At 50.8% G+C, this 12,799-nt stretch overlaps 1 protein-coding gene across 1 annotated transcript; it reads right to left on the reverse strand.

Moving 5' to 3' along the window:
• Window position 1: 1 nt before the first annotated feature.
• CUNH11orf16 (chromosome unknown C11orf16 homolog) lies at window positions 2-9,283 on the reverse strand. Its single transcript, XM_032240689.1, has 5 exons — window positions 9,078-9,283; window positions 6,950-7,106; window positions 5,910-6,144; window positions 4,497-5,147; window positions 2-1,450 (listed from the first exon to the last, which is right to left on the reverse strand). The coding sequence occupies exons 1-5, from the start codon at window positions 9,242-9,244 to the stop codon at window positions 1,251-1,253; spliced, it is 1,410 nt and encodes a 469-aa protein (XP_032096580.1). The 5' UTR covers window positions 9,245-9,283; the 3' UTR covers window positions 2-1,250.
• Between the last annotated feature and the right edge of the window lie 3,516 nt (window positions 9,284-12,799).

Below are 12,799 nucleotides of genomic sequence, written 5' to 3' on the forward strand. Positions count from 1 at the left end.
TAATTCAAATTCATTTTTATTGTTATTAAAAGGTAAAACAAAATGTCACTCATGTACAACTGTAGGCTTTATGGAAAGGTGGCAGAGTGGCTCTGGACACATTTGCCCAAAGTAGGCTGACCCCCACTTCCATGGAAGAGGCATCTTAAAGCAGCCTCAACAGGGCCCTGGCAGGAAGCCCCAGGGCAGGGCCCCCACACTCCTGTGCCCCTCACAGCAGGTGCCTTCCTGCTGCTCATCTGTTGGGAAGTCTTCATGGGGTGGAGATGCTGCTGGTTATTTGACTATTACCTGTGGCCCGTCCTCTGCCTCCTTCCCTTGAAGAAGGCCTTCGCCACTCTGTATAACTCTCCTCAAGTATTTACCATCTTTATTCTTTACCTATAAAAGGAGGAAAGAATCCATAGATTGTTATGCTGACTGCAGTGTCAAGAACCAAAAGTCACTGTTTTTAAATAGTCATTGATGTGGGCGAGTGCAGTGGCTCATAACTGTAATCCCAACATTTTGGGAAGTGAAGGCAGGAGGATCACTTGAGCCCAGTGATCAAGACCAGCCTTGGCAATACAATGAGACCTTATCTCTACAAAAAGTAAAAAATTTAGCCAGGTGTGGTGGCATGTACCAGTACTCCCAGCCACTCCGGAGTCTCAGGTGGCAGGCTCACTTGAGCCTGGGAGTTCAAGACCATAGTGAGCCTTGATTATGCCACTGCATTCCAGCCTGAGTGACAGAGAGACCCTGTCTCAAAAAAAAAAACAACAAAAGTCATTGCCGTGGCCCAAACTTCTTGTAGCTGCCACAGCAGTACTGTGACATCTCCCAGTTTTGTTGCCTGGTGATTATCTCATTTTGAACATAAACCTTTCCTTGGGAAAGGTGCCAGTATTTTATATGATGCAAACAAAGTTTCAAGTAGGGTTGTATTTTTCTTAGTGAGGAATAGACTCCATATTCCTAATATGGGGCCCTAATAAAGGAGGCCCCAACCCAATACCATAGTACAGAAGGTCAGTTAAATGTGGATCCTTGTACCACCAAGAAGCCTGTGACTAAATTCATGGGTTCTGTAAGCCTTTGGAAATTACATGCAAAATTGAGGGCATGTGCATTCTTCTGTGAAAAGGAACCATAGGTTTTACTGTTCTCAAAGGGGATGTGACCCAAAGGGTCTAAAGACCCATGTGAGGAGTCTTTAGGAAGTCCATTTCCAGCCTTTCTGCCTTACCTAGATTCTCAGCAGTCTTGGTCTAAGGGGAATTCTTGTTCCACTGACACATTGCAGGGCTCTGACTCCGCCTTCTGTGTTCAGCTTCCCCTGGCAGGGTCTGTGTTGGCTTTGTGTTGGTTGCTTTCGAGACCAGCTCCTTGGTAGTCCCCTGTACTATGGTTTGTACTCTCTGCTGTTTGTGATCCTTTTCTTCTTTCCAGATGTTGGAATATCTTGTTCCTAAATGCAAAAGTCAATTACTTAGGTTGAATATGCCACCATTTTGATGGGATAAATAGAACTAAAACAAGGATCACTGAAGTATCTGTCAGTTCACATCATTGTTTTCTTTTCATTGGCTTATTATATGAGACAAGGTCTTGCTGTCACCCAGGCTGGAATGCAATGGTGTGATCACAGCTCACTGCAGTCTCGACTTCCTGGGCTCAAGTCATCCACCCTCTCTTCACCACCCTAGTAGCCGGAACCACAGGTGCACACCACCATGCTTGGCTAATTTTTCAGTTTTTAAAGAAACAGGCTGTACCCCAGGCTGGTTTTGAACTCCTGGGATCAAGCAACCCTCCAGCCTTAGCCTCCCAAAGTGTTGTGTTATCTTAAATTTAATGAAGTGTGTTAACATTTCTGGCCATTATGGTTTGGGGAAAGATTACCTGATACCCAAGATTTGTAGTTGTGAAGAAATTATTAGATGTGTTTTTTAAACTGCCAGCAGAGCAAGCAAAGATAACCGACTGCCACCAGTTAAAGGAGCTTCGACACATTCACTGATCACTGATAGCACAGACCAGAAAGAAGACACTACAAGCTATGGAAAAACAAGTTTTAGGCCAGGTGCGGTGGCTCACGCTTGTAATCCCAGCACTTTGGGAGGCCAAGGTGGGTGGATCAAGAGGTCAGTTCAAGACCAGCCTGGCCAGCATGGTGAAACCCCATCTCTACTAAAAATACAAAAATTAGCCAGGCATGGTGGCAGGTGCCTATAATCCCAGCTACTAGGGAGCCTGAGGCAGGAGAATCGCTGGAACCTGGGAGGTGGAGGCTGCAGTGAGCCAAGACCATGCCATTGCACTCCAGCCTGGGAAATACAGTAAGACTCTGTCTCATTAAAAAAAAAAAAAAGGAAAAACAAGTTTTAAGAAATTAAACTGGGTACATTGGTGCACACCTGGTAGTCTCAACTATTTGGAAGGCTGAGGCGGGAGGATTGTTGAGCCCAGGAGTTCGAGGCTACAGTGAGCTATGATTGTGCCACTGCACTCCCACCTGGGTGACATAGTGAGACCCTGTCTCTAAAAGTAAGAAAATAATGGGGAAAAACAAAAATAATGGGAGATGTGACTTCCTGAGGAATAGAACAGTCTAAAAGGGAAGGAACACTTTTAAGTTTCTTTTAAACTTACAGATTGAATCCTGTTTCGGTCACAAGCAAAAGAGGCAGAAAGCACCTCCCTGCCAGCCACTGACAATCTGGCCTTCTTATGACTGTTAGGATCTAACTGTAACCTCTCACTGCCTGTAACTGCAAGTAACGGAAAGTGTGGAGGGCAGAGAAACCTATGCAAGAGCTTTTGTGAGCGGCAAAGCTCAAGGTTGACTGTTGAGCATCAGCACCCAACAAAATGGATATCAAGTACTGAGAGCAAGAATGGATTAAACATCAAGCGTGTTTAGGAGAAGCAAAACAGCATATATCCTTTAAAAGATATGAAACCTGGATGGGAGAAAAGCAAAGCTCTGGTGTTTGCCTTGTTTCCGCCCTGACCCGCACATGGTTTTCTGTGCTTATCTTCATTAGTGAGCCATGACAGGCAGTTCTGCGTGTGTGGTAAGGGCTGGGGACGGTCATGCCCTCCATATATTTGGGAACATGCTGATGCTGCTGCTCATGGGTCAGCTCCAGGAACTTTCCCGAGAGCGTAACACAAGATTTAGTACCTAACAGGAAAGCCAGGCCAACTACCTGAAGATACGATTTCTCTTCTTTATAGTCAGTTATTAGAATTTATTTTGGGGGAGAAGATAACTTTGGAGTGGATCTGTTTAAATGTGGTGCTGGAGAGAGACTGTAGGTATAAGTGGCTTTGGGCAGTAGTGGTAAGAGCTGTGTAAATGTAGGGCCAGGGGAAATTTGTATTTAATCAGGTTTGGAACCCTTCTAGAGATTGCTATGGAGCAAGCCATAGCAATGGGAACACAGACGCAGTACCTGGGGCATGTCTGGCCCCCACGGCCCCTCATGTTGTTCCTCTCCCCTGTGCTGGGCTTGGTGCTGTCTCAGTTGCTCCCCACAGACCCCTGTCTATTGGGTAGGTACAGCTTTCTTTCTCCAAGCTCTGCTGGAGCAAGAGGCATTCGGAGCTATGGAAAATTTGGCATGAAAACTCTAGAGTTTGGTATCATTTTCTTTATGTCCTCTCTACAAGCGATAATAAAGAAAGTGAGCCCAGTGTGGGCAGTGCCTACAGATCTAAGCCCTTAGCAGTGGTGTTTCTTCACCTCACAGCCTCCCTGCCCCGATACTCCACTGGATATTCAGTGACCCCAGGGCCCCCAAAATCCTGTCGAGGGCCAGACTCATCCAGGCCACCTCCTTCACACAGCTCTGACCGGCTTCTGCTCTTTCCGGGCTCCATTGGGAATTTAAATAGGATGAGTTCCCTGAACCTAGCAGGGCACGCCACAGTTCTCAGCAGCAGGCAATGCAGTGTGGGGCCGGCTGCAGGCTGCCAGCAGCAACAGGACATGGCTGCCCTGTCGGTCGTGAGGGGTGTGCAGCACATGGCAGTGCCGGGTCCTCCCCGCTCACTTATGGAGGGGCCTAGTGGGAGAATGGGGCCTCATGACCAATGCTTAAGGCCAGTTTTTATGCCTCAGTGTATCGACTCTCATCAACACCTGGAGGTGTTTGGACTGTTCATCTAGAGAAAAACCAAGGCCTCCAAGAAAAAAGGAGGCTAAAAACAGAAATGGCAGCGACCTGTCGGTAGAGACTAGTGAAGAAAGAAAAAGGCAGGTATTAAATAGGCATGCAACCTTAGCACAAAGATCCATTCATCCTTCTGCTTTTTAGGCCTCATAGCTGAAATGGAAGCCTGCTATTTCCCTCTTTCCACAGCCTCCTCTTCAGCATGACCAGACTCCCAACGATTACTTCCAGTCTCAACAGAGTGGACACGTGCATCAGATTCCTCAGGGACATGGAGGGAAGGGAGCCGGGGCCTCGGCCCCTGCCTTAGAAGGCAAGCCCACTCCCCTGGTATACCTGGCTTCCCAGGGTGCGGCTCAGGCCCATTTCTCCTCCAGTACCTCCACCCAGGCTGACAGAGGCCACTCTGCCTCAGAGGTGTCTCAAGAAGGATAGGGTCTGTGTTGACTGCACTGTTCACCATCAGTCTCTCGGGAGGGCCCATCTCCAGATCATTCTCCACATCATCTTGTTCATAGGAGGAAGATGAGGAGGAAGAAACAGCCAGAGGAGCGTGCCTTGCTACTTTCTCCTCTTTAGGACCTGCCAGGGGCAAAAGCTGTGCTGTGGGCTCCAGCTCCAACTCTGGAAGTTCTCTGGCTGTGACTTCTGAGGTCCCGGGTAAAGGCCACCAGGTGGTGCCACATGAGGGGCAGCCACAGAGGCAGGCCTGGCACAGCAGCTGGCAGCAGGCGTGAGGGCGGCAGAGAAGGCGCAGGAATGGAGTGCCCGGAGGAAGCTCGCTGGTCAGGCACCCAGTGACTGGCTGCAGCAGAGAGCAGCAGGGGGCCCCGTGGAGGGGCCTGGGGTGCTCCCTGGTGAAAGGCTTGTGCAGCCTCTCCACAGCCTTCTTCCAGATGGCTGGAGACACCCACTGGACCCCCGCTATGGGCACTTTAGCGGTTTTGCCATTCCAGAAATAAACAGTGATTTCTTCTTCCTTTGATGCTACATTACAGAAAACAGCAACATTTCATTATAATTATATAATTATCTCTATTTTTTTTCCCGAGACAGGGTCTGGCTCAGGCTGGAGTACAGTGGCACAGTGATGGCTCACTGCAGCCTCAACCTCCCAGACTCAAGCCGTCCTCCCACCTCAGCCTCCCAAGTAACTGCCACTTCCTAATCGTGGGATAAAGGCTCTTCTATCCGCACAGGCAAAGGCAGAGTTTTAGCCCGGCCCCTCTGCTCTGGCCGCCTGGCTCCTCACCATGCACCTCTCCGTGGAGAGCCTGCCAGGAACATCCTTCACCAGCACCGTCGTTACCTCCACTTCCCGAGAACTTGCCTGAGCCTCCCTGCCTCCTGGACTACCGTGGCCCGCAGGGGCTCACTTTTCTTGTGGAAACCAAAATGCATTCTCAGAAGCCTGCCTCTGTCATTCTCTGAATTACAATGGTGCTGACTGACCCAGGACTGTCCAGTCCCTGGAGGACCTGGTGAGGGTTGAGTCATGAGTAGCTAAACCATGGTTAGCTAACCAACACAGACGTGAAAGTTTTAGGCCACTTTCCCTGATTACAATTTTTTTTATAATCTGAAAGATACAATGTGCATCTTAAGGGATCTCTTGCTGCCTCAAGATTAAGCAGCAGGCAAGCAAGTAAGTTTTCTTAATGCCTTAGAAATCCCTAAGCTGTAGACGTACCCTTGGCTCTCTAGCCTGGCTCCTTCTAGGGACTGATGGGTCAGAGCAGCTTTTCTTACCTCTCTGGGGACCTCTCGTCTCCAAGCCCAAAAGAACGGTGCCAGGGCCATACTGCTGTTGGCCTGGCCCCCAGAGTGCCAGCACTGTGTCCCCTGGTCTCAGTGAGTATCCTACAGATGGAGAGAGCGGAATGACATTCTCTTCTAAGACCACGCTCTCCTGCTGGGCTGGCAGCTTTGAGCCTGCGACAAGAGGAGCCTCAAATTCCACAAGTAGGGCACCCTGTCTCTCCAGCTGTGGGAAAGAAAATGCTCAATAAGACCTGGCATTACAAAGTACAGAAGGGAGCACCCAGGTTCCCTACGATGCCCCCAAACCAGCCATGCCTGTCTAAATTTTTGGTAGAGACAGGGTCTCACTATGTTGCCCAGGCTGGTCTTGAAGTCCTGGCCTCAAGTGATCCCCCCATTGCCACCTCTCAAAGTGCTGGGATTACAGGCATGAGCTGCCATGCCTAGCCCCTTGCCAAATTCATATGTTGAAGTCATAGCCTCCAGAATGTGACCTTATTTGGGAATAGGGTCATGGGAAATGTAATTAGTTAAGACGAGGACTGAGTATGGCAGGTCCCTAATCCAGTGTGGTTGATGTCCTTATAAAGGGGGAAATGTGGGTAGACACACTCAGGGAGAAAGCCCCGTGAAGGGAAAGGCAGAGATCAAGGTGATGCTTCTATAAGCTGAGGGACACCAAAGCCTGCCAGCAAGCCATGAGAAGCCAGAAGCAGGACATGGAAATGGTTCTTCCTCACAGCTCCCAGAAGGAACCAACTGTGCCAACCCTAGGACCTCTAGCCTCCAGAAATGGGAGATGACAGATTTCTGTGATTTAAGCCACTCCATTTGTGGCACTTTGCTATGCAGCCCTAGCAAACTAATATACTCACTGGTATTTCATGTTCACTTCTACAGCATGGCAGTGGGAGAGCTGTGCTTATCCAAGAAACCAGCCTGTGGGATGTACACAGCTAAGACGTGTCTGATATGACAGGGCCACCCAGAAGAGCGTGCCAGCGAGATGCTGGGTGTCAGGGACTTGCCTCAGGAGCAGCCTTTATTTGAGCCCTGTAGTAAAAGCCGTCTGCTTCCCTTCTTGCCAGGACCCATGTGTTGGCAGCATCTCCAGCTCTTCCCAGCCAGCCAGGCCCCTGACATGCTGGACTGGCAATGTGGAGACATGGACAAGAAGAGGCATAGCTGGAAAAAAGCAATGGAAGTAATAGATGGAGAGCAACAAGCTCTAAACACATCAAGAGGCATGTTTCACAGTTAGATCTGAGGCGCGCCACAGCACACGAGGCAGGTGGAACAGAAATCCACGTGGAAAGGGGCAATCCATGACTTCCGGAAGGATAAGGTAAACCTCCGGGAGGGGCAGAAGGAGAGGACAGTGAGGGAAACCATCCTTGGGGGATTGGGAGTTGGCTCAAGGCAACCAAAAGGTAATTCGCCTTGATATATTCAAGTTAATTAATACTTGTTCTGACTCTAGACAACAGACTGGAAAAGTGTGGCTCACACCTGTAATCCCAGCACTTTGGGACACCGACGTGGATGGATCACTTGTGCTCAGGAGTTCAAGACCAGTCTCAGCAACATGGCGAAACCCCATCTCTACCAAATACAAAAAATTAGCTGGGTGTGGTAGTGCAAGCCTGTGGTCTCAGCTACTTGGGAGGCTGAGGTAGGAGGATTGCTTGAACCTGGGAGGCAGAGGTTGTAGTGAGCTGAGATGGCACTACTGCACTCCAGCCTGAGTGACAGAGACACCCTATCAAACAAAGAAAAGAGTGCCAGGAAAGTAAATTCTAAGGCGGTGCATGGGATTCCAGGATGAGACGTGGAATCTTGGGTAGTAATACCAACAGGGCAAAATTGTAATGCCTCTTGGTGCTGTGGGGTTAGAGGGATGAGGAAGTGTTTGGGGAGGGACAACCCAGAGGAGCTAAGGGGCTGTGGGACAGAAGAACTGGATGTTAGTTCCGGAAAATGTTGTGGTCAGGGCCAGTTGGCCTAGGAGAGCTGTTGAATCAGGGTTTGGGTTTTAGAAGCCGTTTTATTTTGTGGGCATGGTTGAATGCAAAGGGGGCCTGCCTGTCTGCCTCCTGCTGCCATCAACAGGCTGTCACAGCACCCCTGGTGCCAAGGAGCCACTGCAGGCCCATACTGGGCTGCCTTCAGCCCCACTCAGCCTCCTTCCTGTGCTCGTTGGCATCTAAAGTCCAGTGCCTAACTCTGGCCTTGAACAGGATGGTCCACCAGGTGAATCACGAAAGAGACCCATTAAGGGTCATTCAAGCTGGCACGTCCCTCACGTGGGCAGAATGCATCAGGCAGATCAAGGCGAGTCCCTGGAGCTTGCACACTCCGCAGGTGCGTATAGGCTGCAGGGCCTTTGCCCTCTTGTATCCACCTTTAGTAAGTGGACTGAGAATCCCATTCAGGAAAATCCTAGACAAAGGAGGGGTACTGAGGGAACCTGAAGAAGGGCCTGGAGATCCCACCTTAGCTGATTTCTCATATGATGCCAGAGCAACTCTCATTGGTTTCTTTGTTTTGAGATGGAGTCTAGCTCTGTTGCCTAGGCTCAAGTACAGTGGTGTGATCTCAGCTCACTGCAACCTCAGCCTCCACCTCCCGAGTTCAAGCGGTTCTCCTGCCTCAGCATCCCAAGTAGCTGTGAATGCAGGCATGCACCACCATGCCTAGCTAATTTTTTTATATTTTTAGTAGACGGGGTTTTGCCATGTTAGTCAGACTGGTCTCAAACTCCTGATCAAGTGATCTGCTTGCTTCGGGCTCCCAAAGTGCTGGGTTTACAGGCGTGAGCCACTGCGCCCAGCCAAGTCTCATTGTTGATGGTAAAATGAGCTATAACCTTGGTAACTGGCCATCCCTAACTGCCTTCTCTCACTCACACCAAGTGCAGCCTCTGCAGCTCTGCTCCAAGTGGGACAAAATCCACGTCAACCCTGGAGGGTTCCTTCCGGGAGCACCGAGGAGGCTGGAGTGACAGACCCAATGCAGATAGGGCAGTCACAGGCCAAACAGTGAAGACCACTTTCCGCCTTCTCAGGAAGCAAGTGTTTCCACCAGGGTTTACCACGGACAGCCAGGAATGAAAGAAAAGGAGGCACCTACTTCCCCTAAGGGAGCAGAGACAGGTACCTTGCAAGGGGCTTGTGCCCGGTGAGCCACGGCGCTTGGAGGGCAACGGGGTAGGTGAAGGAGAGGTCCCAGGGTGGAGCAGCACTGTCCCAGCCAGGGGCCTTGAGGCTCGTGGCTGCACTGCAGTATTTGAGCAAAGGCATCCTGGACCCCATGGAGGATTCCATGGCCTTCAGAGGATCCACCTGAGAACAGGCACCACCATTACCTCAGCTGCAGCTCAAAGCCAGCGGCAGCTGCCTGGGCAAGGCAGGGCTCAGCTCTGCGGTTAGCTGCCTCTGGGGACAGCTGAGTCCATGCATGGCCCCACCTGCTCCCACAAACTCTCATAGTTTCCTCTTTGAGTCACCTGCCTTGGCAACCCCCACTCAGGAAACAGGGAAGGGATTGTAAAAGCAAGAGCTGTGAGTTGAGAGCAGCCCAGCTTCAAATCCTCCCTCATAGCCTGCTGGCGGGTCCTCACTTAACCTCTGCCCTCCAGTTAACGCAGGATAGAATACATAGAAAGCACCTGGCGCATTCAGCCGCTCGCTTGACTGCTATTAGTGTTTTTCCTCCTTCCTCCTCCCCGGCCACCTGCAAGGCTCGTTCTGGCCCCAGGTGAGCTGCGATCTCAGGGCCGCCCACCCGCTTTGTAGCCGCGTTCAGAGGAGACAGCTGCTACCCGGGGCCCACGGTCAAGCCGCACTGCCGCAGCCTACCAGAGCCCGGTGAGGGTCTGCGCCTGCCCACCGCCACAGGTCTGACCCCCAAAAGGACTTATCCACAGCCCCAAACTCCCAGCCGCTACCTTAGCCTCAGGCGCCTTCTGATAGTTGGGGCTCAGGGCCTCAGCCCAACGACCAACTCCTGGTTGCCACGCCGGTTGCCATGGATGCAGCCTGGGGACGCTGTCCTCTGTGGCCAGTGAGTGCACTGAGCATGTGGAGAGGCGGGCAGGAGGCCTTGGGAGGCAGGTAGGGGGACAGACGGGAGGAGGTGTTCTCCAGGTTTCCCTTTAAAAGGAGGAGGAGGAAGAGGGAGAAAGGCCAGCGTGGCCTCAGTTCTCCAAAGCTCCGTGTGCCCACTGCTAGAAGTCAGTGGTGGTGGGAAGCCCTCGTGGATCCAGGGGACCCCTGTGTGGGAGGAGCCACCTCTGCAGAAACTTGGGGCCTCCTCCCTGTACTCGCTAAAGGAGGGGCGGGGGAGCCACTGGCAGCCTGGGGACTCTAGAATTTGTCCCTCCTCTAAACCAAAATAACCAAATGTGTAGGCCTGTTTGTCTACAACAGGCAGGACTCCGTTGAGGAGCTGAGGTGTTGGGACCATTTGGAGTGAGAGGCGGGGACGCTGGTGGCAAAGGAACAGAAGTCCAGACTCTGCTCATGGGAGGGGCTGGGACTTGGAGGCCTCTGACAGTCAGTGTGCACTGACTATGTGCCTACTATGCAGGCACGTTTAGAGGTGTCTTCCCCCACATCTATTTCTACCTTCTTCCAGGTCCTGTTTGGGTTGGCAGGTCCATGTGAATAGGGAGGCCAGGGCCAGCTCCAGGGGTAGAGTGGGTGACAGCCACCCCTTCCATCCCCATCCGGCCCCAGCGGTTGGTTAGACAGGGGCGTGTTCTTGGTGTTTCTGAACCTCTCCAATCAGCAGGAATCTGGAGACTTTGGTTGGGAATCCTGGAATATAGGCTTTCTCTTTCTTCCTATGCCTCAACAAGAAAGCTGATTGTTCTGAGAGCCTCTGACAGGCTTTTAGGGACACCAAAGCAACCCAGAGAAAGTCAGAGAGGATAGACCTCAGAAAATTGTTGGTTTGTTTGTTTTGAGACAGGGTTGCCCAGGCTGGCCTCAAACTCCTGGGCTCAAGGGATCATTTTGCCTCAGTCTCCCGAGGTGCTCAGACCACAGACATGTGCCACCATGCCCAGCTGAAAATAGATTCTCAGTGACAGTTTTGAGTCTTGCCTGCAGGCAGTGCTGCTGCGCTAGGCCTCAGCCATGCAAGCCAATAATTCCCCTTATTGATTATGCCGCTCTGGATTGGGCTTTTTCTTACTTGCAACTGAAAGCCTCTTAACTGATGACTGCCCTCCCAGAGCATAACTTCACAGTCGGGAGAATGACTGCTGCCCAGGACCGTATGCCAAGGCTGAGTTATTTGGCACACAAAGTTAAAGAAAGACCCACAAGAAGGCCGGGCGCGGTGGCTCACGCCTGTAATCCCAGCACTTTGGGAGGCCGAGGCGGGTGGATCAAGAGGTCAAGAGATCGAGACCATCCTGGTCAACATGGTGAAACCCCGTCTCTACTAAGAATACAAAAAATTAGCTGGGCATGGTGGTGCGTGCCTGTAGTCCCAGCTACTCAGGAGGCTGAGGCAGGAGAATTGCCTGAACCCAGGAGGCGGAGGTTGCGGTGAGCCGAGATGCGCCATTGCACTCCAGCCTGGGTAACAAGAGTGAAACTCCGTCTCAAAAACAAACAAACAAAAAAGACTGCGGGAGTAGTTTTAGGCCGGGCGTGGTGGCTCAAGCCTGTAATCCCAGCACTTTGGGAGACCAAGGTGGGTGGATCACGAGGTCAAGAGATTGAGACCATCCTGGTCAACATGGTGAAACCCCATCTCTACTAAAACTACAAAAAATTAGCTGGACATGGTGGCGCGTGCCTGTAGTCCCAGCTACTCAGGAGGCTGAGACAGGAGAATTGCCTGAACCCAGGAGGCGGAGGTTGCGTTGAGCCGAGATTGCACCATTGCACTCCAGCCTGGGTAACAAGAGTGAAACTCTGTCTCAAAAAAAAAAAAAAAAGACCCACAAAGTCTCTGCTGTGAGAGAAGGATTCTTGAATGAGACAGTGGGATTTCAGTGAAGGAGGGAAAAAAAAAATTCCAGTTTAGGTAGGAAGCAAGAGAGAAGACAGAAGGATACATTTGCAAGACTGATTTTCTGTTTGGGGAAATGGGTTCAGTACGTGCAAAATCACGTAAAGCAGACTCGCATCAGGGTTTGGATATGAGAGTAATTCTGGTTACAGATACAGAGGCATCATCGCTAACTACATCAGACGTTATCGTATGTATAGGAAAAGGCCAAAACTCAGGCCATTTATCTTTTTTATTTTACTTTAGGTGTATACTATATCCAGCATTTCTCCCCATGTTATCCCTCCCCACCCTGCCCCCCACCTCGCTGTCCCTCCCCTACTCCCCCAACTGCCCCCAGTGTATGATGCTTCCCTCCCTGAGTCCACGTGTTCTCGTTGTTCAACACCCACCTATGCGTAAGAATATTTGGTGTTTGGCTTTCTGTTCTTGTGTCAGTTTGCTGAGAATGATGGCTTCCAGATTCATCCAAGTCCCTACAAAGGACACAAACTCATCGTTTTTTATGGCTGCATAGTATTCCATGTTCTTTTAAGGAATTTAGCGACTCAGGAGACGGGGTGGAGGAGGGAGAGGGGCATGTACTCTGTCCTATTGTGTCTGCAAAGCATCTTTCCCGAGAGTGAAATAGCTGCCCGAAGTAAGAGTCAGGGGCTTTGTGAAATGTTGCTGGCAAACAGATGAGAAAACGTGGCTTCTTATGTTTGCTGCTTAGTTTTGCAGTAGGGAGCTTTGAAAACTAAGCTGATAAATTTAAACAAGGTGGCATTCAGAAGTCATCAGGCAGCTTAAGCAACAAAGTGACATGAAATACTTTCAGAGAGAGTGAGGCTGGAGCTTGTTGAGAACACAGC

This window comes from Sapajus apella, unplaced genomic scaffold, assembly GCF_009761245.1.
Source record: "Sapajus apella isolate SASKATOON/1434 unplaced genomic scaffold, GSC_monkey_1.0 scaffold47, whole genome shotgun sequence".
NCBI classification, from domain to species: Eukaryota; Metazoa; Chordata; class Mammalia; order Primates; family Cebidae; genus Sapajus; species Sapajus apella.